This window comes from Antechinus flavipes, chromosome 3 (assembly GCF_016432865.1).
Source record: "Antechinus flavipes isolate AdamAnt ecotype Samford, QLD, Australia chromosome 3, AdamAnt_v2, whole genome shotgun sequence".
Classification (NCBI taxonomy): domain Eukaryota; kingdom Metazoa; phylum Chordata; class Mammalia; order Dasyuromorphia; family Dasyuridae; genus Antechinus; species Antechinus flavipes.
The window spans coordinates 589,243,401-589,265,917 of NC_067400.1; the positions used below are offsets into that span (position 1 = coordinate 589,243,401).

At 37.9% G+C, this 22,517-nt stretch overlaps 2 protein-coding genes across 2 annotated transcripts in view; one reads left to right on the forward strand and one right to left on the reverse strand.

The window, feature by feature from the left end:
* Nucleotides 1-12,931: 12,931 nt before the first annotated feature.
* LOC127557528 (uncharacterized) lies at nucleotides 12,932-15,467 on the reverse strand. The gene is made up of 5 exons (XM_051990840.1): nucleotides 15,464-15,467; nucleotides 14,535-14,585; nucleotides 14,086-14,123; nucleotides 13,361-13,820; nucleotides 12,932-13,185 (listed from the first exon to the last, which is right to left on the reverse strand). The coding sequence occupies exons 1-5, from the start codon at nucleotides 15,465-15,467 to the stop codon at nucleotides 13,094-13,096; spliced, it is 645 nt and encodes a 214-aa protein (XP_051846800.1). The 3' UTR covers nucleotides 12,932-13,093.
* The window catches only part of FBXO42 (F-box protein 42), a 105,176-nt gene continuing 96,348 nt past the window's right edge, over nucleotides 13,690-22,517 (forward strand). The window contains exon 1 of the mRNA XM_051988454.1: nucleotides 13,690-13,772. The gene's annotated coding sequence lies outside the window, so the exon portion shown is untranslated. The remainder of the gene's footprint in view (nucleotides 13,773-22,517) is intronic.

Here is a 22,517-nt window from a genome sequence, read left to right on the forward strand (position 1 = left end):
GGAGACTTTAGAGCTATAGGACATTACATATATCAGGTTTTTTTTTTTTTTTTTCCTATGTATTTATTGGTTTTGCTTATTTTTTTCTCCTCTTCCAATTTTTATTTTCTTTTTTAAAAATTATTTGTTATTATCATAAGGAATACAATAATTTTTTTAAAGCAGTCCAGATTTCTAATATTTGCCAATTTCTAAAGAAAAAGACTTTAGTATTATAGTCTTTAGTATAAACCAATATCAGGGATTCTTAAGCTGGAATCTCTGAACTTAATTTTTAAAAATAATATTTCTATATAATTTGTTTACTTGGTAATTCTTGGCATTTCACTTTAGACATTTAAAAAGTCTTATGAGGAATGATCCATAGCCTTCCCCAGACTTCCAAAAGGATCTGTGACATAAAAAAGGTTTTGAATCCCTGGTTTAAATCAAGTGGGACAAACCCTTGGAAGAGGAATGAAGTAGTTCAGGAATGGTGCTGTGATGGGAGAAGGAAACATGATCATTTTCTAGGACTATATAAATTATCAAGTTTGTTTAGAACTGGAGTTACCCAGGTTGTTGGAGCAGGTGTGGCTTGCGGGGAAAACCTTTGAGTCAGAACTCCTTAGGATGGGTGGAAGGATGAGGGAAGAGCAGTCTTTTCTGCGTCTTGTCCCCCAAGGTGATTGGATAGAGGAGAACCCAGTGAGTTCTGCACAGCCCAGAGGATGGTGTACTTAAGGTATTCCTATCAGTCAGTCCCTGAGACATTCCCAGATCAACTCATGTGAGTGTTTATACTGAACATCAAGGACAAATTGGGCATGGATTTGTGACTCCAAAAGGAGCCTAGCACGTGAGCTGGATCATGTGGAAGGAGAACTTTTCCTGCGCTCCACAAATGGGAGAAAGGCAGTTAAACCATCAAGTCTGAGTTGCCCTTTTGCTTCAGGTGCTCTCCAAAATTAAACTCACTTTCCCCTGGACTCTATATATACTTGTGGGACTTAAGGAATCATGTCTGAATCTTTTGGGGGAACCAGGGATGTGTTAGTTTGAGCTGATTGTTAAGTTTCCAGGATGAATATTTATACTTTAGAAATTGGCAAGTGTTAGAAATCTGGATTGTTTTGTTGATTGTTCTCAATAAATTTAATCCATATCTATTAAGCAACTATTGTGTTCTAGGTACTTTTTTCTTCTGGGTACTGTGCTAAACACAAGGGATACAAAGAGAGGCAAAAGTTAGATCCTGTCCTCAAAGAGCTTACAGTCTAAACACTTTAGACTTTAGAAAGTGATGGAGAAAATGTTAATAATGAAGATTAAACTTTCTTTCTTTTAGAGACAATTATAGTTAAGTACAGGATCATACAGCTATTAAGCATTTGAGACAGGATTTGACCACAGGTCCTCCTGACTCTTCGGCTGGTACTCTGTCTACTGTGTCAATGTAATGCCTAGCTGCCCCCAAATTAAATTTAAGTATAACATGAGTACTTTTTCTTTTAGAGAGCTGGTTGTTTAACATATAGTAGCTCACTACTAGAGATACCACTATACTCTTGAGAGGGAGATGTAGCCTTACTCTAAGACCTAAGACTCATCTGTGAGCACAGGAGTTAGAATGGGATCTTTAGAACTTACTGTTGAATAGAATGTGTCCCAAGGCAAGGTCACAAAGATAATAAATTGGGACAGCTAAATGGTGCACTGAATAGAGAACTGTCTAGGAATCAGGAGAATTGCATTTGAAGTCCAGCTTCAGACACTTACTAGCTTCATGACCGTGGGCAAGTCACTTAATCCTGAGTACCTCAAAAAACCCAACCAAACAAAAATGAAAGTCTTAGAGCCTGGAACTGAACACAGGTTTCCTGATCTCAAGCCCAGTAAACTGTCCATTATGTCATAATCCCATACCTTCCACTGATTGCTAGACTTTTCCCACTGGGATTTCTGCCTCAACAAAAAACTCAAATGCGTCTGTGACCACACCAATATGGGAGTTCCCTCCAGTAATGCAGATTACAACCCACGACTCTTGTCCATGTTCTCTCAAAAATCCACCCAACATGACAGAGTTATAAGAGAATACTATAATTGAGGAGTAGAGAGATATATTGGGAAATGAGTGTACAATTAAAAACAAAAGTTTCTATTAAAACATATATATAGATCTAATCTAGATACACACATATACACATACACACACGTATGTGTGTGTGTTTCCTTATTACTTTTAGGATCAAATATAAACCTTCTAGTCTGGCATTTTAAACGCTCCTCAACCAGTTTATCCAATGGCTTTTAAGGACTTCTAAATTAATCAAGGATTTTATTGAACTTATTTTAAACCTAGGATTGATTGATTTAATGTTCTCATAAGGTGTCAGAACATGGTATCATGATACTTTAAATGGAATGAGATGATTTGATTGACTCAATCTACCCTCACCCTTATAACACATTTAGTTACCAGATCCCATATGGCATCTCAACCAAGTTTAAGAAACTGAGGCATATCAGATTTGATAGTTCTAGTGATCAGTGTTGCTTATTTGTTTTTCCTTGTTACAAGGGAATATTATAGTTAGGAGTAGGGAGGGGAAATGAGTGTAAAATAAAAAATAAAAGTTATCATTAAAGCATAAAAGGAAAAAGTAGCTTATCTTATGTGACATTACTGAGGTTTTATTGGGTACCAAGAAGAATTGGGCTAGTAATAGTGAGAAATGGATATTCTAACAACTGAGCAGTCTAGGACAGTCCTAGACTGCTCAGTAAATTAGTGCCATTCCATAATAGAATGAGCTGCTTAGGGAGGTGATAAGTTCTCACTCAATGGAGGTCTTTAAAGAAAAATTAGATGCCCACAAAACCAGGAAAGTTAGGATTTGAAGTTAACTCTGTGACACTGGACAAATCACTTAACACTTTGGTGACCCAGGAAACTCTGGAGGACTAGGAATTACATCATCATCACAACTAGCATTTATGTAGCTCTTTAAAGTTTGTAAAATGCTTAACAAATATTATCTCATTTTATCCTCCCTACAATTTGGGAGGTAGGCATTATTATTATCCTCATTTTACAGATGAGGAAACAAAGTCAAAAAGTGGTGAAGAAACTTTACCCAAGATTACACAGTAAAGTAAATATTTGAAGCTTTTCCTGACTTCCATTCCTGGTGCTCTGTCCACTGAGTCACCTCATTACCTGTATAATACTTTAAAATTTACCCAGTACTTTAGATATATGATTTCATGGTAACTTCCCAATAGCTGTTAGATTTTACAGGAATTATTATCCCCATTTAATAGCTGAGGCAACTGAGACTCAGGTTAAGTGGCTTGCCTATGATCACATAGCAAGTAAATGATAAAGTAGAAGATGACTCAGGTCTTCCAGATATGGAGTCAAGCACTCTCTCCTCTCTACCAAACTGCATGGTATAAAGAAACCACCCTTTAGTGATATTTACCATGGGTAGTAGTAGTCTGAAGAAGATTTAAGAAAATCTGCTATTTCTCTCTGTTTAAAATAAAAAGGAAGGAAGGAAAGATGGATGATCCATTATGTGGGGAAAATGGATAGAACATGATGGCTGCCTGACTAGATGTGAATGATGAAGAAAAAAGATTGAGTAAGAGAGGACTCCAAAGTTTCAAAATTGGTTAATTAGGAGATTGGAGGTAGATTGGACAGTTATACTGGGAAGGAAAGGGGAATTTGTGAGCAGATGATTATTTGATTTTCAACATGTTTCATTTGATATGGGGCGACACATCACCTACCATTAAAAAATTATACATTAGAAAGAGAAGATGGACTGGTCATGATTGGATAGCTACAGTGCTATATTAGTGGATATCCTGGGGAATGAATGTTAGAAGAAAGCTAAAAAGTATTATTTGTTTGACCTTGGGGGAGCTCATTTTCTTTGATGGCCAATTCCTCATGAGGGGGATTGTATTTGATGACTACAATGCTTTCTATGACTAGATCCATGGTCTTTCTATATTTTGATAGCTAACTTCAGATTTCACCCTGCCCAATGGATGACCACTTGGCACATGATCTTTGCAGTTTCCTACAAGGAATCTGTACCCTCTATTTTCTGCTTCTTCAAATCCTCCCATCTCTTTAAGGCCCACTTCCTTCATGAAAACTTCCCAACATGCTTCAGCCTTCATTCAACTCATATCTCCTTTGAACTTCTATTTAGCACCTTGGGGGCCATACCATATAATTTAGTGCTTAATTATAACCTATTTTTATATAAACTGATGCTGAGTGAAGGAATCACATAATGACCATAGCAATGAAAATAAAAACAATGATAAAAGGCAGCTGAAGTCAGATCAAATATGACACCCAGTCTTGGACACATTTCCTTCTTCTCAGTAGAGATGTGAAGGTGGAGACTTTGGATATGGAATGTTACATAAGGCAGAGCTTCTTAAACTTTTTCCATTCATGATTCCTTTCCTCCTGAGAACTTTTTCCAGGAGAGGGGATATTTAGATATTTAAATAAATAAACAAATCAATTGATTTGATAATAAACCATAATTTCTTGACACCCATATTTAGTTACCAGATTCCATATGGGATCTTGACCCACAGTGTAAGAAACTGGGGCATATATCATCAGATTTGGTAGCTCTAGTGGTCAGTGTTGCTTGACTGTGTTTCCTTGTTATAAGAGAATATTATAGTTAAGGGCAGGGAGGAGAAATGAATGTAAAATAAAAAATAAAAATTATCATTAAAACATGTATATTTGTGTAAATATATACATATAGATGTAAATATCTTATCTTATGCAATATAAAGACATTATATTGTGAATGACCATAAAAAGAGTTGAGCTAGTCATAACAGGAATTAGAGATTATAACCACTAGACAGCTTGAGGGTGATATGAGGAAGAATTGTCCAGTTTTTTGGGCCATCTGAAACTGTAATGGGCTGCTTAGGGGTCTAGTAAGTTCTTTTTCATTGGCGGTCTTTAAGTAAAGATTGACTGATCATTTGTCAAGGAAGGAGCTTCTTATTCAGATATCAGTTTGATTAGATAGTTGTTGAGGACTCTTTACTCCATAATATTTTGTGAGATCTTCCATTGGTGAGGTCCTTTTGATATCTCCATTTTGGGAAGGATCCAGGCTGCCCCCTCCTGGCCCTGTTTCTGGATCTTTGTATTTCTGTACCAGATTATTCTGGTATTCTTATTCCTTCTACCTTTCTACTCTCCTACCTTCCTTTTATGAGTTGGAGGTCTTAACAAATATTGCCTTATCTGCCTACATGCCAGTTGCTTGGTACTCCTGAGATATTTTTTTAAAATAATAGAATGATGGTAGGTGGTTGCTCTTTGGAAAATTTTTGGAAGGATTTCAACTTGAAAATTATTGTATAGGATGAGGAGGTATCAAGGAGATGCAATCTATACCAGTAGAGGGAGTCTCATTCTCATCATTATTTCCATGATTATGATTGTGATAATCATCACCATCATTGACTTTCTCCTCCTCTTCCTCCTCCTCCTCCTTCTCTTCCTTCTTGTCCTTCTTATCAATGTAAGTACCTTGAGGGGAAGGATTGTTGTTACACTTTTGACTTCCCTGGTAACTGGCACATAGTAGGAGCTTTATAAATGCTGGTTGAGCATGAATAAATGGTATGGCATTTATTAAATGCTTACCATTTGCCATATACTGTGCTAAGTTCTAGTGATATAGATGTAGCTTTAAACTCAATGTTCTATAATTATACTCATCAAGTATTCAACCAGTCTTTGCTTGAAGCTTCTGGGGGAGGCTACCACCTCCTGTGACAATCCATTCCATTTTTGGATGGCTCTGATTGTTAGGAAGTTTTTGTTTACATTATATTCAACTTTGCCAGTTTGCAATTTCTACCCACTGTTCTTGATTCTGGGTAGGCAGCAAGATAGTACAATACATAAATTCATGGGCCTGAACTTTAGAAGACCTGAGTTCAAATTCTGCTTCAGATACTTATGGGTTCTGTGACCCTGGGTGTAGAGAACTCCCAGAAACCTTGAAACTTTGGTAACTGGAATGTTCCCCTACTCCTAAGATTAATCAAGGTTGCATTTAAATTTGAAATCATGAAAAAATACAAGATCCTGGAACAATTACTGGGGCATTGTGAACTTTACATAAGACCGAGTCCCTAGAAATTAACAATATGCTTCAGAGAGTTAGATCATAGGAAATAGAAGCCAGGGTTGGTCACAGAACAATGCCTTTCATAATAATATATGGTTTTAAGATATATAAGCAGCATGATTTCTCTTAACATTCTGTTGAATTATCAGCAACCTGTCACTATCCCATTTGTGTCATGCTGGCCATAACACTCAGGCAAACAACCTAACTTCTGTTTGCTTCAGCTTCCCCAACTATAAAAATGAAGCTAATAATAGCATCTACTTCCCCGAGCTGTTGTGAGAATTAAAGATAATGTTAGTGACGTTCTCAGCACATTGTCTGGCACCTATGGATGGACCAACATAACATCACTAGGTTGAGGTAAAGGTAAGTGTATCCAACTGTGGCTGATCAGACCAATAGGATCTCAGAAGGTTTTACCACAGCTGGGTCACAAATAGTTCCTATGAACATTTGGAATGGAGATGCCCAGTTGAGTGAAGGAGACCATTTTTAGGACACATTTTCTTTTTATTATTATTATTATAGCTTTTTATTGACAGAACATATGCATGGAGAATTTTTCAACATTGATCCTTGCAAACACTTCTGTTCCAACTTTTCCCTTCCTTCCACCCACCCCCTCCCCTAGATGGCAGGCAGTCTCATACATGTTAAACATGTTAAAGTATATCTTAAATACAATATATGTGAACATATTTATACAGTTTTCTTACTGCACAAGAAAAATCGGATTTAGAAAGGTAAAAATAACCTGGGAAGAAAAACAAAAATGCAAGTAGTAGGACACATTTTCTATTCCCTTCTTTATGCCAGGAGGTAAGTCTGTTCCTTAAAAAGGCTGCTCAGGATCAAAGCATACTATTTTTACCTTTTATTCCTTTTGTTTTTCTCTTTTGATCTGATTTTTCTCTTCCAACATGACTTATATGAAAATATGTAAAAATAAATATACCTATGTAACCTAAAATTCTTTTTAAAAGGTTGCTCAGATAGCAAGGGGTTGTTAAATCCCACTGCTGTTTCAGTTCAATAAGAAGATGGGATGTGTATAGGGTTGTGGCTATATAGCTCCCAGTGTAGGCACAGCTGTTGCTTTTTCACTTGCCTGTTGCCAAAGGATTTTGAGATGATAGGTAAAAATGGTAATATGGTATGGATAACATCTTTTGACTTAACTTAATAACATTTGCTTTAGTTTTCTTATCTGAAGGATAAGCTGGAGAAGGAAATGGCCAAACACCACACTATCTTTGAAAAAAGAAAAAAAAAAACCAAAACAACTCCAAATGTGGTCAGAAAGAGTGGGATAAGGTTGAAAGGACTCACAACAACAACAACCAAGAACAAATGTTTGTTTCCTTTCTTCCCTCTGTGGTCAATTAGAGCAGGACTTAAACTTTTCCCACTAAGGATCTCTTCAACAGAGAAATTTTTACATAACTCTAGCTATATAGGTCTAAAATAGTAATACAAATTAAACATTGACTGATAATAAACCAAAATTTTGAGACCTCCCATTCAGTTATAAGACCCTATACAGGGTTGTGAACCACAGTTTAAGAAGCTGAGGATTAGAGCACATCTCATTTCTTTTCCTCATAGTAATCTATCAAATACTTGAAGACAAATCTCATTTCCCCTCTCCCCCTAAATGTCCTTTTCTCCAGTGTTAGCCCCCAGCTAATCCTCATATGACATGAACTCAAGGATGTTCACTGTCCCACTTGCCCTTTTAAAGACATTCTCTAGTTTATTAATCCTTTCTAAAATGTGGTAGCTACAAGAAGAAACCCATATGATCTTTTTACAAAATCTTTCTTCTATTAACAAGAGGCATCTAATCCCATAAACTAAGGAAAATGTTCCTGTACTTTTCTCTGATACTCTTCTCCACTTAATTGTAAACTTAAATTTTATAATCACTTAAATACTTCTATACATGTTTCAAAAGATAACCACTTGGACCTTGGAAAAGTACCTTTGATGAAATAGCTTAAACTCCTTCAGAAAATGACATTCAGTCCCCAGTTGATAAATAATCAAAAGATATGATCTATGCTCAGAGGGCTATAAAATCTGTATATCCTTTGACCTAACAATACCACTATTAGATATGAATCATAAAACAGACTTAAAAATAAAGAACCTATATGTATAAAAATATTTATAGCAGCTATTTTTTCAGAGCAAAGAATTGTAAATTTGAGGGATGCCCTTCAACTGGGGAGTAGCTGAATAAATTTTGGTATGGGATTATGAAGAATTATTGTTCTATAAGAAATGATGAGCAGGATGCTATCAGAAAAACTTGGAAAGTGCTCCATGAGCTCAAGTGAAATGTACTGTGTACAGAGAATTAGCAAAGTTGTGGGATGATCAGCTTTGAATGACTTTGCTATTCTCATCAATACAATGATCCAAGACTACTCTGAAGGACTTATGATGAAAAAATGCTATCCATGCCCAAAGAAAGAACTGATTGTGTCTGAATACAGCCTGAAGTATACTTTTTTTTTTTTAACTTTCTTTTTTTTTCTTGAGAGTTTTTTTGGTTGTTGTTCTGGGTCGGGGTGGAGAGCTTTTTTATTTTGTAACATGACTTTTATGGAAATGTTTTGGAGAATTTCACATGGACCTTTTCAGTAGTGAGTATAGGGAGAAGGGGGAGAAACTGGAACTCAAAAATTTAAAAACAAATGTAAAAAAAGTTTTATGTGTAACTGGGGAAAATAAAAATAGTTTTTAAAAAAGAAGTTGAAATTCAGGAACTCTTACTACCAGGCTCCTCTCTCCATGATTACCACATAACAGAGTCCATATACTCCTGACATGGTCGACTCCAGGACTAAGTCTGTGTGCTTTCAATAGTTCCCAAATTGCTATCATCTCATAAACATTTCAAAGGGCACATGGTTATGTGGTCCCTCGTTTTGTAATAGCCACGTGGTTGAGAACAAGTGGTTTTCATGCAATTGTCACAGAAGGAGGAGTTTCAACTTCCTGGAAGTTGAATCTAGCCTTCCTGGAAGAAGAGTAAGATTATTTTTTTTCCCCCTCTGGGCAGGGCCTGTCTATGGAGTTGTTTTTTTTAGAAACTTCAAAGCCAAGAGTCCTGGAATCTGTTCTTCCTTACAGAGAAGGGAAGTTCCTGGGAGGATTATGTATACAGCTCTGGGATTTGGGACTAAGTCTATGATAAATCCTGGACTTTATACACCATTATTATTATTATTATCTAGTTGATGTGGGTCAGATAAGGAAGAGGAGGCCTATCTCAAGAAACAAATACCTTTAGATATCTCTTGTCATCTCTGAATTAAAACTGGATTAATTGCTCTGTCAGTAAGTCATCTCCCCTTTGTTCCCTTCCCAGAAAGAGTCTAATAAATAAAATTACATTATGAACATGGATAGCTTTAGGACCCTTTGGAAAGTGCTTTGTGAAGAGAATTATGTTGATTATTTATGGGGTATCTGAGTCCTTCATGTGTTTTGCTGCATTGTTTATGGATTGTTATGAATGAGTCCTTTTACGTGTTTTTGCATTTTATGTGGTTGGAAGAAAGACAATTACAATCCTATTTATGATCTGTTAACTTAAATACAAGAGCAGCAGTTCCTTTATCCACATATATATGGAGATCCAAATGAGATGTTTGATATTTTTCCCAGAATAAACTTGGGGTGGAATTAATTATGATTAATCAAAAAGCATATTTATTTGGAATAGCTACCAAGATTGATTCAAGTCCATGTAACCTCAAGTGGTGATTGTTGGCCTTTGTTTTGGAAGAGGACCAAACATATTCATATGATCTATTTGTGTCCTACACATTCTGAGCTCATATCGGTCTGATCATCCACAGTGGGACACACTGTAACTCTACTCTAGTATAGTGATGTCATTTTGATAAGCTCAGAATACTGGCCTTTGGGCCATGGGTTTTAAAAGAGTTTGATTATCCACTGGTTTTGCTCCATCTTAGTCCCTTTCATGCAGTTCTGTTTTGTGGCCAGTAGAGGGAGATGTGTTTCTTGCAACTGGGTTAGATTTAGGCTATAGAACTTTTGAGCCCTGATGTTCAATGAATCTATGATCTTGTGAATGTTGGTCTTCTTCCAGAAGTACAGATTGTAATGCATCCATGCCTGACCGTCCTGTACTACTCTTCTCTGTAAGTTTCCAGAAATCCCAGAAACATGAAGATGCTCAGAGTTTCTGACTAAATCAGAAACAATTTTTATTTACTTTCGCTCTAAGCCAAATCGGGGAATACAATGAATTTGGACTTGCTATGTGATGTTCATTCAAAGAATGAGTCTCTAGCTTGTATGGAGTTAGACAATGTCTAGGTCTAGGAGTTTATATTCTCGAACTAGTGATAGAGTCATGGGCAGCTAAGTTAGGATAGAATATCAGGCTTGGAGTCAGGAGTAACTGAGTTCAAGTACAGCTTTAGAAACTAGCTGTGTAACTCTAGTTTGCCTGTTTGCCTCAGTTTCCTCAATCTATAAAACGAAGTGGAGATGGAAATGGCAAATCACCTCTATTTTTGCCAAGAAAATCCCACATGGGGTCAGAAAGAGTCACAATGTGACTAAAACAACTCAACAACAACAAATGACAATATCATAGATACTTAATCAGGGGGACAACCAGACCTAGACACTTCAGACCTGAAATGTCCCATTCCACATGCCTAGGCTTGGGGGCTGGTCTTCTCCTTAGAACAGAGTAGGTGTTGAATGGATAGCTGTTAGACTATCAACAACAGTTCCTGCCATTTATTTAGCATCTACAAGTTGGTTACACATCTCACAGCCTCACAACATCCCTGAGAGACGGTCCTACAGGCATTGCTCTTTGTCTTTTACAGATGAGTCAGTCACTCCCACACCTCAGAGGTATCAGAGATAGGACTGAAAGCCCTCCATCTTTCTGACTTCAGTGATTCACTTCACCAAGCTGCCTCATTTAAAGAGTAATGAATATAAGAAGTGGAAAGTAGAACTTTTCTAGAAGAGAGGGAAAATTTTGTGGTGATGAGCATTTCTGGTAGATCCCAAACTTTTGGACAGCTTCAATTGTAAGGAAGTTTTTCCTGATACCAAAACTGAATTGGAGAGAGAGAAATGGGAGGGGAGGGGAGGAAGAGAAGAGACAGAGAGAGACTTAGTCAAATATAGGACAGAGATAAGACAGAGACAGAGATAGGAAAGAGACAGAGAGAGACAGAAAGAGACAGAAAGACTGAGGAAAGAGAGACACTGAAAGAGTCAAATATACAGGTGAGAGACACAACAGGAGAGAGAAAGAGACAAAGGGAAAGAGATTGATTTAAGGTTTGCAACAACCTTGTGAGAGGTTGTAAAACCTATTTTATAGAGGAGATAAACTGAGGTTGACAGAGGTCTAGTTCCTTGCACAAGAGGTAGAGAGAGTGTGAGGGACAGCAAGAAGACTGGTCTGGCCAGACTGTAAAGTGCCAGAAAAGGAATAATGTATATTGAGCTGACTATGTAGGTTTGAGACGTGAAAAGCTTTAGATGTCACGAAGAGGAATTTAAATTTGACCTTCAAGGTAATAGGGAGCCATTGGAAATTGTTGAGTACAAGAGGGACCTGATTAGACCCAAGTCTTCCTGATTCTTGGATCAGCACGCTTTCTGTCATGTCACACAGAGCTTGGAGTCAGTGGTTCTGAGGTTCATCTCCTGGTTTAAGCACTTACTACCTTTTCGTGTTTTTGTAAGTCACTAGGCTTTCTGTAAAATGGGACTAAATATATATACAACTTCCCTCAGCATTTCTGTGAGGAAAGTACTAAGGTGGCTTGTGGGAAGCTAGGTGGTATGGGTGCATAGAATTAAAATGTGGCCTCAGATACTTAGTAGCTGTGTGACCCTGCACAAGTCAATCTGCCTGCCTCAGTTTCTTCTGCAAAATGAGCTACCATCCTATGTTGTTTAATCACTCATTTATTAAGTATCCATTCCCGGGCTGGAGACAAGAATAAAGAATGAAACAATGTCTACTCCTAGGAGTTTACTTTATAAGGGAGAGAGGAATTTGGAGGAGGGGCAATAAGTACATGCATAAATATATACATGGAGGGTAAATATAAGGTGCATATATTCAAATAGATACAAAGTAGTTAAACATAAACTGTTTTGGGAGAGAAAATCCTAGAAGTGTGGGACATCAAAAAAGGCTTTGTTCAGAAGGTCCAGCTGAGTTTTAAAAGGCATATTAGAAAGTTTGTTGATGAAATGGATAGAGCCAGAGCCTGGAGTCACAAAGACAGGAGGTCAAAGTCTTTCTCAGATACTAATTGTGTGATCCTGAGCAAGCCACTTAACTGCTGTCTGCCTCAGTTTCCTTATCTGTAAATCAAGGATGATAAGCATAACTCCCTCCCAGGATTTTTGTAAGGATCACATGAGACAATAATTACAAAACACCTGACAAATAGTGCTATATTAGCTAGTGTCCTTCTTAACTGAGATAATAATTGTAAAGTCTCAGCATAGTGCCCGGCACATAGTAGATGCTATGTAAATGTTAGCTATTATTAACTGACACAATTCTTGTAAGGCTTAGCACAGTGATGGACACATAGTAGGTGTTATATTATTGAGGTCATTCTCATAAAGCGCTTAGCATAATATCTGCTACATAGTAAGTGCTATAAAAATCATTACGTGTGAATCATTGCTATCGTTATTAACTGGAAGCTACGAAGTATGGCTTGTGTATGTTTTTATTATCGTGTGTGAAGGTCAATGCCCGGGTCCATCATTGCTCATTGGGATACACCCACAATTCAGCTCATTTCATAGCATGCTAAATCCAGAGCAGCTGGACAGAGCCTTAGGATCACCTCTTTAAGTCCAATCCCTTTGTTTTACAGCTGAGGAAACCGAACCCCAAAGGAGTTGAGGATTTCAGATTTCCCGGGCTGGCTCTCCCACTCTCTAGGCCAAACTCTTTTCCTTCCTAAATAAAGAACAATAACAAAAGCAAAGGACGACGGGAAGAAGGTCTTAGATCCATCTTCTCTGTCTCCTCCTGACCTCATCCTCCCTCCCTTTTCCCTTCTTTACAGGGTTCCTCCCTCGGAGTCCCGCCTCCCCACGCGAGGCGGGCTCGTCTGGGCCTCGTGCCTCCTTACGTCCGTGCGTGCGTGCGCGCGCCGAGCCGTGCCCGTCCGGCCTTCCCCGGGCGGCTATTGACGCATGCGCGATCTCGCTGTCTTCCCCGGGCCGGAGCGGCGGCGGTGGTGGTGGCGGCGGCGGCGGCGGAGGCGGCCGTGGCAGCGGCAGCGGCAGTAGTAGTAGCTGCAGTAGCGGCGGCGGTAGCGGCGGCGGCGTTGAGCGGAAGAAGATGGCGGCTCCAGGGAGTTCGGGGACTCGGCGGCCGTGAGGAGGCGGCAGCGGGAGAGGCCCGGCCGAAGGCCCGGCGTAGCGCGGCGTCCTCTTTCCCTTCTGCCCTCCCCCGGTCCGTAAGTCCGTCCGTCCGTCTGTCCGTCGTCCGCGCGGCAGAGGCCGCGGAGCGAAGGCGAGAGCGGGTGGTGGCCAGGCCAGGTGAGGCCGCTGCCCGCGCTTGGGACTCACCGGCTCTCTGGGGCCTGGCTGGCGAGGGCAGAAGGGGCCTCAGACCAGCAGACCCTCCCCCCACTCCTCCACCTCTCCGTGGGGGAGACCCTGCCCGGTCTCAGGGTACTGGACCCCTGTGCCTGTCGGCCCCCGAACCCTTCCAGCTTCCCCTGCTGGGGTGCGGCCCGCCTCTTGGGCTTTCCCTCTTGGGGTGGGAGCCCCTTGCTACACCTCCCCAGTCTCCCCCCGGAGGATACAGACCCCCTTACCAGTCTTCTTTAGGAAGTACATATCCCCTTACCAGCGACTCTCGGAGGATGCAGACCTCCCCACCTTCCCCTAGGAAGTGCAGACCTTCTCTTCAGCGATCTCCGGACGGTGCAAACCCCTTATCCAGCCTCTTCTCGAAGGGTGCAGACCCCCTCCCCATTCTCTGTCCTCGGAAGCTTCCTCCGGAAGGTGTAACTCCTCCACCCCCTTTCGAGGGGGCAATACCCCCCTTCCCTCCCCAGTCCCCCTTTTAAGGCTGCAGCCCTCCTCTTCCCAGTCTTCTCTGAGGGTGCAATCCCCCTTTCTCCTTCTCCCTAGTCCAAGGGTCCAAGCCCGCCTCTGCCATCTCCATTCCCAGGGTTTTCACCTCCCCCCCAGTTCCAACCTCTCCTCTAAAGGCGCTAGCCCCCTGGCATTCTTTCCCCAGCGGCCCTCCCCTCCGAAGGTGCCGAGGCTTTCAAAGGCCAGCCCCTCCCTGACCTCTTTGAAGATGTGTCGGCTCTTGCTGTTCCTGTAGCCCTCCTCTGGTGTCTCATTCCAAAGGTGTAAGTGCCCCTAGCATGGGGAGTGACTCTTGTGTCGGGATCATTCTACTCCCCCATCTCTGGACAAAATGATAAAGGAAAGGGAGAAGTGAACCCACACACTCACGAAATAGCCAGCCAGCACTGGAACCAACACCACCTCCGTGCCCGAGAAAAATAAAGGCACCCTTTGATTTTAATGCCCCTAATCACTTTCCCCTTCTTTCCTTCATTGGCTCTGGGATGAAAGGCTGGTACTCCAAGCTAGTAGTACAAAGAAAAAGAGTTCCAAAGGTTTTGAAAGGCTTTTGACCTCCGAGGTTCCTCTTGGCTCCAAACCCTGATCTCATGAACCTTTTTAAGATAACCCCTTCTGAGTGTTTTTTTTTTTTTTTTTTGGGGGGGGGAGATGGGAGCTGAAACTCTGCGTTAAAGAAAGGCAGAGGACTTGGGGTGGTGAAAGCTTGTTTCTGTGAGGTTGTGCTGAAAAGGGTGGGAACTAATTAGGGACATGAAGAATTAACAGTTGAAAAGTCCTGCTTATCTTGTCTTTAGGAATGTTGAGACTCGGTTTTAACCGAAGTTCACTTTTGTGAGTGTCCTTTGATGCTGTTTGAGGATTAACCCTTTTCTTTGTCTACCTCTTTTGGTTGCTAAATGTTAGGGAAATATCCTTTTCCTCTCTTTTAATTGGAATGCTTGGATTTAACTTTTCTCTTGTAGAATACTGACTGCTCCACATGGAGATAAACTTTCTGTGTTAGAATCTTTTCCACTTATTTGTAGCAGTATTTTGTTATGTTTAATATTGCCTTCAAATTCAGTGCTAACAGGGTCTACTTATGTTTCTATAGCTGCATAGTATAATTGATTCTGAAGTCTTACCCATCATTTTATTTAGAAATGGTGCTTTAGGCTGGAATTATGGTGTGACAAAAATATTAAAACGTGTACTGAGCCCATTCTAAATTACTTAGAGTTAGTTTGGAGTTCTCCATGAATGAAAAAATTGTGTCCAAAGGACCAAAAGATTTAATACATATATATGTATAATTTAGAATTAATATTTTAAAATCTGACAATGCAGATTTTTATATTTAGCAGTGGTGATCATTCTGTCAAATTCTTAACTTTGAGTGGAGTCATTTGTACAGATGGATTCACCTTCTGGGTCTTGTTTTATGTTGTGTCATTTTATACCCTGTAAATTTGTTTTCTGTTTTAGATTTATCATGAGACAATTATATAATTTACTTTATTTATGTTAATACATTGGTATGTTGCTTGCTTCAGCATATTTTTGATCGTCAAAATGACATTTATTTGGGTTGAATGCCAGTTAACATCAGGATGTTTGCAATTTGATTATTCTTTTCTTCTTTCAAAAACTGAAGTTTTTCCCATAGAGATCTATATGTTCTTAGGAGTTTATTGTTGCTTGTTGTTGCTAAGAGAATACCTGAATGCAGGAAAACACACCAATGTGGTTGTTTAACATTATGCTGACTTTGCTGAGAATATTGCATTGCTGTGCTGAAGTATCAGGTTCATGCCACCTATAGCTTCATTCTTTCTCTCACGTTCTGGCTTTTGAGAGAAAATTTTTCTTTTCTGTATCTTTTCCAGACACCAAGTCAGAAAGGGAAAATAAGCAGGAAAATTCTTTATAAGGAAATCATATTCATATTTTACTTCTAGAAGAGAGTAAAAATCTTCATTAATATAGAGCAAAAGGCAAAGTGCCTCATTGAGTTCTGACTGTGATCCATAACTGTGAAAAAGCTAGGAGAATATCAGCAAAGCTTGTGGATATTAGGAACTTTTTGAGCAGTATGGTGGAGAGTGTAGTTAGGTGGCACAGTGGATATAGAACATTACACCTGGAGCCAGGGAGAATTTTTGTCTAGCCTCAGGCTTTTAATAACTGTGTCCCTGGGCAAACTTCTTCATCTTGTTTGCCTCGGTTTCCTCATCCACAGCTAGAGAAGGAAGTGGCAAACCATGCCAAGAAAGTCACAGATGTGGCCATGAAGAGTTGTATGTGACTGAAATGAGTGAATAACAACAGGAGACAGGTGTGATCTTGGTAGCTGGAAGACTAGGGTTCAAGTTCTGTTTTTAATACATTCTAATTATATGACCAAAGGCCAGGCTCCTAAATTAGAAGCATCCTAGACAGCTTTCTGATACTTGTTATAGATGAGTAGTTTATCTACATCTTTTCATTCATTCAGGTCCTTATTAAATATTTCCTTTGTGCCAAGCACTGTACTAAGCTCTTGGGTTATAAAAAGAGGCAAAAGACAAACCCTACCCTCAATGAACTTACAGTCTCAATATGTAAATAAATATATGCAATAATAATTAAGAGACTGAAAGCATTGGAATTAGAAGAATTACTCAAGTTTATTATAGGAATACCTACTTTTCAGAGTGAGGTAACTTGGTTGAAAAATAGAAGTTTTTTTTTTTTTTAAATTAAACTTTTTATATTTGTAAGATTTCTTTTTTGTCTTATTCATTCACTGTTGTGATCCTTTTTTTCTTAAGACTTTTGCAGTCTCAAATGCTCCTTAGAGTGAGTCCCCAAACATAAGCTTTGTCATTGCCACTATTAACATGGCTTGGATTACTTTGTACTGAAGTGATCCAGTAGAAGAGGCTATTTAGCCATGTTTATTAAAGAGTGAGGTGTAATTCTTCTTTTAATTAGAAATATTAAGTATCTGTTTATATCTCTTTTCTGTGTGTAATAGAGAGTAGAAATCTACTCCTGTAAGATATTCTTTTGTGTCAAGAAAGAACTTTTAAATTGATGAAGAATAGTGTAGTAACTTTAGCTTAAGTAGCTACTATAATAGTTAATTTAATTTACCTTTGCATTTTGTGATATCAATAGGAGAACAATTTCTTTACAATGATGCTTTAGGTATTTCAGGATTAAGAATAATAATATGTTCATTGAGCACTCAGAATTTATAGCTCTGTGCCAAAAATTTTGAGTTTCCAAAGATATTGGCCCCAGACCTAAAAGAACCATAGAGATCATCCAATCTAATCCTTCCTCTGACTGTGAATGGTTTTTTTTTAGGATTTGGTGAGGTACTGTTTTTTGACAGAAAAAGGAAAATTTTCATTTTTAAAAATGATGTAACAATTAACTACATTAGGAGAGAAGTGAGTTGCAGATTATTAAGTCATACTTTAAAATTGTTCAGTATTAGCTCACATTTCATCCTATTTTAAAAATAGTCTCTTATGAAATTCCTCCATGTCTTGTAAAATTCATAAGTTATTGGTGTCCTTGTAGCCTTGATTTTTCATTTTCTGACTTGTATACTTAATGGAAAGTTGTTGAATTTGAATTAAATTTTTCCCTGATTTAAAATTTGTCCTAGAGTTTCAATAAGAAAAATTTTTTTTCTCCTATATTCCTTTTGGTTTTGCAGACTATTCTGCATTGGTAGTGGGTGGTTGTCTTTATCATTCAGTTTAAGAAGCTTTAGAGGTTTTTCTTTATTTGTTTTTAAATGAGAGACTTTAATTATTACTTCGGCAAAGCACAAATCATTTTGTAAGCCTGAATAATTCATCTTTATCTAGTCAAATATGGAATTAAGTATCAGTAAAGACATAAAAGTTTCTTAGAGTCATATAACAATCGATTACTAGGGTATTTAGTATTTTGTGTGTTTTCGTTTCAAAATCTTAAATATCAAAATAACTTTGATTTTAAAATATCCTATAAAAATATCTCCTGTAATATGGCATTACAGTCTAGACATTTGTATTTTCTTCTAGATCTTAGTTATTACTCTTTTTACAGCTTTAATCACTTTTGGAATGTTTAATTTTTTTTCATGTTATATGTAAAGCAATTTTTCCATTAAAATAAATATCTGGAATATTGCCTGGTGAAGGATTAATGATGAAATGTCGTTACTAATAACATTTGCTTAATTTTGATTTTAAAAAATAATCTAGGGTTTTTTGCAAGAAAATAATCATTTTTTTTGAAGATCATCATTTTAAAAGTTTTTGTCAGTAAGAGTTCTGTTTCTTTTCAAGAAACACTTTGTCATTATAAAGTTTTCTGCAGGATTGCATCCTTAGTTTCTCTTGAAGGTAATAATATCTTTCTATATAGATCTTTTCTGTATCTGTACTTAAAAAAGTGTTTGGCCTGTAATAATGTCTTCTGATTTTTGCTCCTCCGTCCTAACTCCAGTCCTGTATACTCCTTTGCCACAGATAGTCACCAACTTAAGCTATCCTATTCCCAGAAGCTTAGTCAGAAGTGACTTTAAAGGTTTTCATTTATACAAATCTCTTCTGCAATATCTGTGACAATATTACCCATACTCTCTTGGAAGAGCTGTAGGAACGGGTAAACTATTTCTTTTTTTTTTTTTTCTGTTAAATTTATTTATTTTTAGTATACATTACTTTATGAATCATATTGGGAGAGAAAAATCAGAGCGAAAGGGAAAAACCATGGGGGAGAGAAAAAAAAAAAACCCAGAAAAAAAGATGAATATAGTATGTGTTGATTTACATTCAATCTCCTTAATTCGTTTTCTGGATGCAAATGGCATTTTCTGTCCAAGTCTATTGGGATTGCATTGGATCGTTGAACCACTGAGAAGAATCAAGTCTTTCATAGGTGATCATCGCACATTCTTGCTATTATTGTGTACGATGTATTCCTGGTTCTGCATGTTTTGTTCAACATCAGTTCAAGTAAATCTTTTCAGGCTTTTCTAAAACCAGCTTGTTCATCATTTTTTATAGAACAGTAATATTCCATTATCTTCATATACTACAACTTGTTCAGCCATTCTCCAGTTGATGGGCATCTACTCATTTTCCAATTCTTTGCCAGTACAAAAAGAGCTGCTATAAACATTTTTGCACATGTAGGTCCTTTTCCCTCCATTAAGATTTCCAGCACGAGTAATGGCACTGCTGGGTCAAAGGATGTGCACAATTTTATAGCCCTTTGGGCATAATTTCAAATTACTCTCCAGAACAGTTGGTTCATGCATTAGTGTTGGGGAAACTATTTCTTCTGAGATAGCCCATTCAACTTTTAGGTAGCCCTAGTTATTAAAAATTTTATTTTAAACTGGAGTTCCATCTTTTTTATTAGCTCCCTCATTGTTCCTTGGGCCAAGCAGAAGAAATCTAATCTCTTTTTCATGGGATAACCCTTCATATAATTGAAGAGACTTTCATATCATTGTGAGTCTTCTCCAGGTTTATCTTCATAGATCTCTCCCATTGATCTCTTTACCATTCTAGTAGCTATTCTCTAGATTTATTCTTTTCCTTGTCATTGTCTTCTTTCTTGGGGTGTCCAGAATGACATGCAAGTGTACGTTTGTTAGTTCACAATTCAAGAGAATTGGTGAATACTCCCCATTCTGAACATTGTACATGGCTATGCAACCTCATGTCTCATGAGGTTGTTGGTGATTGCTGTGCTGTTTAGACTATCATAATCTTTTTTTGGATTTTTATTTTGACATACAATGCTTTAGCTTTCCCTCCTACCATTAGCCTTCTGAAAATTTTATTAGCATTCTATCTATTCTTTAATACAGGTCATTCATTGATAAACCTTGCTGAAAGCACAGGGTCAAGAATAAAAAAATTCCCTTGCAAGTTAACATTGGTTCATTAAACTATTTTTGGGATCTAATTATTCAACCATTTCCTAATCCATGTAATTCTAATGTTAACTAGTCCAGATTTCCATCTAAAATATTTAGTTAAAATCCAAGTTATACTATGTCTGTTACATTCCTCTGATTGACCAGTCTAGTAACTGGTTGAAAAGAAAAATCAAGTTAGTTTAGAAGTTAGCATATCAATTAGTTCTTTGGAATCCTTGAAATTTTTGATAAGAAAATTTAATGTTTTAGTGATGATTTGGTCAGGCAGTGCATAATTAATACATTAACTAGTTTGCAAATATCACATTTTCTGGGAAATGTGGTTAGGAAAGAAATAATAGTAAAGTATATTCCACATATAGTTGTAGATGTCTTTGGTCCCTTTGCCTAGAGTAGTCCAAATTTATCTCCTTTTAACTTCTTCCTTTTCTCAAAACCTTGCAGCTAGTTTTGCCATCTTAGACCAAGTAGAATCCATTCACCAACAAACATTTTTTCCTATGTTTACCTTCTTTGTGCTAGGCACTACGCTGGGTAGTGGGTGTACAAATACAAATAATAAAATTGTCCATATTTTGAAGGAACTTACATTCTAACAAGTCTGTTTCTTTTTCCACACAAATTTCTATAAATGTTTGAATATAGCCAACACATCAACTCCTTTGTCCCCTTTCCTCACTCATTCTCTCCTTCCAGCTAAACATTCTTACTACTTTCAATCTCATCTTTGTAGCAAGAAGTTAAGGCCTTTTACTATCCTAATTGTCTTCTGGTTCTCTTCTGGACTCTCCAGCTTATTATCACATTAGTGCCCCAGATTGAACACAGTATTACCTATGTCATGGATCACAGTACTGTAGATATGTTAGATCTTAATTTCTGATGGCTTCAGTTTCCTTATCTGAAAAATATAGTTCTTAGTATAGTACTATAGTAGACCATAGAATTATTGACAGGATCAAATGAAATAATGTAGATAAAATACTTTGCAGATCTAGTAAGTGATATATTAATGTTAGCTATTATCACCTTCTCTAAAATGGTTTGACTAATTTATAGTGCTACCAGCAGTGCATCAATTGGTATACCTAATTTTTCTTCCAGCATCTGTTATTTTCCTTTTCTGTTGGGTTAGCCGATCTGATGGGAATGAGGTGGTGCTTCAGAATTATTTTCATTTGTTTTCTCTACTTATTAGTGACTTAGAATATTTTTTATATGACTGTTGATAACTTTGATTTCTTCTGAAATGAAAACTTCATATATATATTATACATATGTATGTGTACACACACACACACACACACACACATACGCATAAATTGGAGATAATCATCAGCAGAAGACACTAGTATTAAAGAGGCTGAGGAAAGACTTCTTATAGGAGATGGAATTCTAGTTGAAATTTGAAGGAAGTCAAAAAAACCAGAAAGTAGATATGGGGAGGGAGAATATTTTATGAATGGGAAATAGAGAATATGTCTGGACATGATTATCTTGGTTAGGGAATAACAAGGAGGTCTTTGTCACTGGATTGCAAATTATGAGAGACTGAGGGTGTAAACATGTAAGAAGACTGGAAAGGTAGGAAGGAGCCAGGTTGTGAAGGGTTTTGTGCCAAACAGGATTTTTAGTTTGATCCTGGAGGTGAGATAGGAAGCCAGTAGTCAGACCTGTGTTTTATAAAGATTAACTCAGTAAGTATTGTGTAGAAAGTTTGAATGAGGAGAGATTTGGGGTAAAGAGACCAACTAGCAGATTATTGCTGTTAGTGAAGTCCTGGCAGGAAGTGACAACGACTTGCAACAGGATGGGAGCAGGATCAGAGGAGGTAACAGGGGTGTATTCAAGAGAGGTTGTTGAGGTAGAAATCTACAGGCTTTGGCCACAAATTGGATATAGGGGATAATAGAGAAGGAGGAGGTGAGGATGATATCTAGGTTGTAAGCTTGGATAACCGGGAAGATGGTGTGCCCTTTACAATAATTGAATTTTGGACATATTGAATTTAAGATGTCTATGGGACATACAATTTAAGATTTTAGTAATTGGAGATTTAAGAGGATATGAAAGAAGTTAGAACTATAAGTATATCTGAGAATTATTAACCAGGAGATAATAATTGAATCTATGGGTGCTGTTAAGATCTCCAAGTGAAATAGTATAGAAGAAGAAGAGGGCCCAGGACAGAGATTGTGACTTGAACAAAGACCCAGCAAAGGAGGCTGAGGATTGGTCAGTCTGTGCAAAGGTACCAAGATAGG

What these genes read in the sequence shown, in the direction of transcription:
- LOC127557528 (XM_051990840.1), bottom strand. An exon ending in GCCGACACATCTTCAAAGAG is followed by an intron (nt 14,124 to 14,534) that starts GTCAGGGAGGGG and finishes TGCACTTCCTAG; the next exon opens with GGGAAGGTGGGGAGGTCTGC. An exon ending in GCGCGCACGCACGCACGGAC is followed by an intron (nt 13,186 to 13,360) that starts GTAAGGAGGCAC and finishes TTCTTTATTTAG; the next exon opens with GAAGGAAAAGAGTTTGGCCT.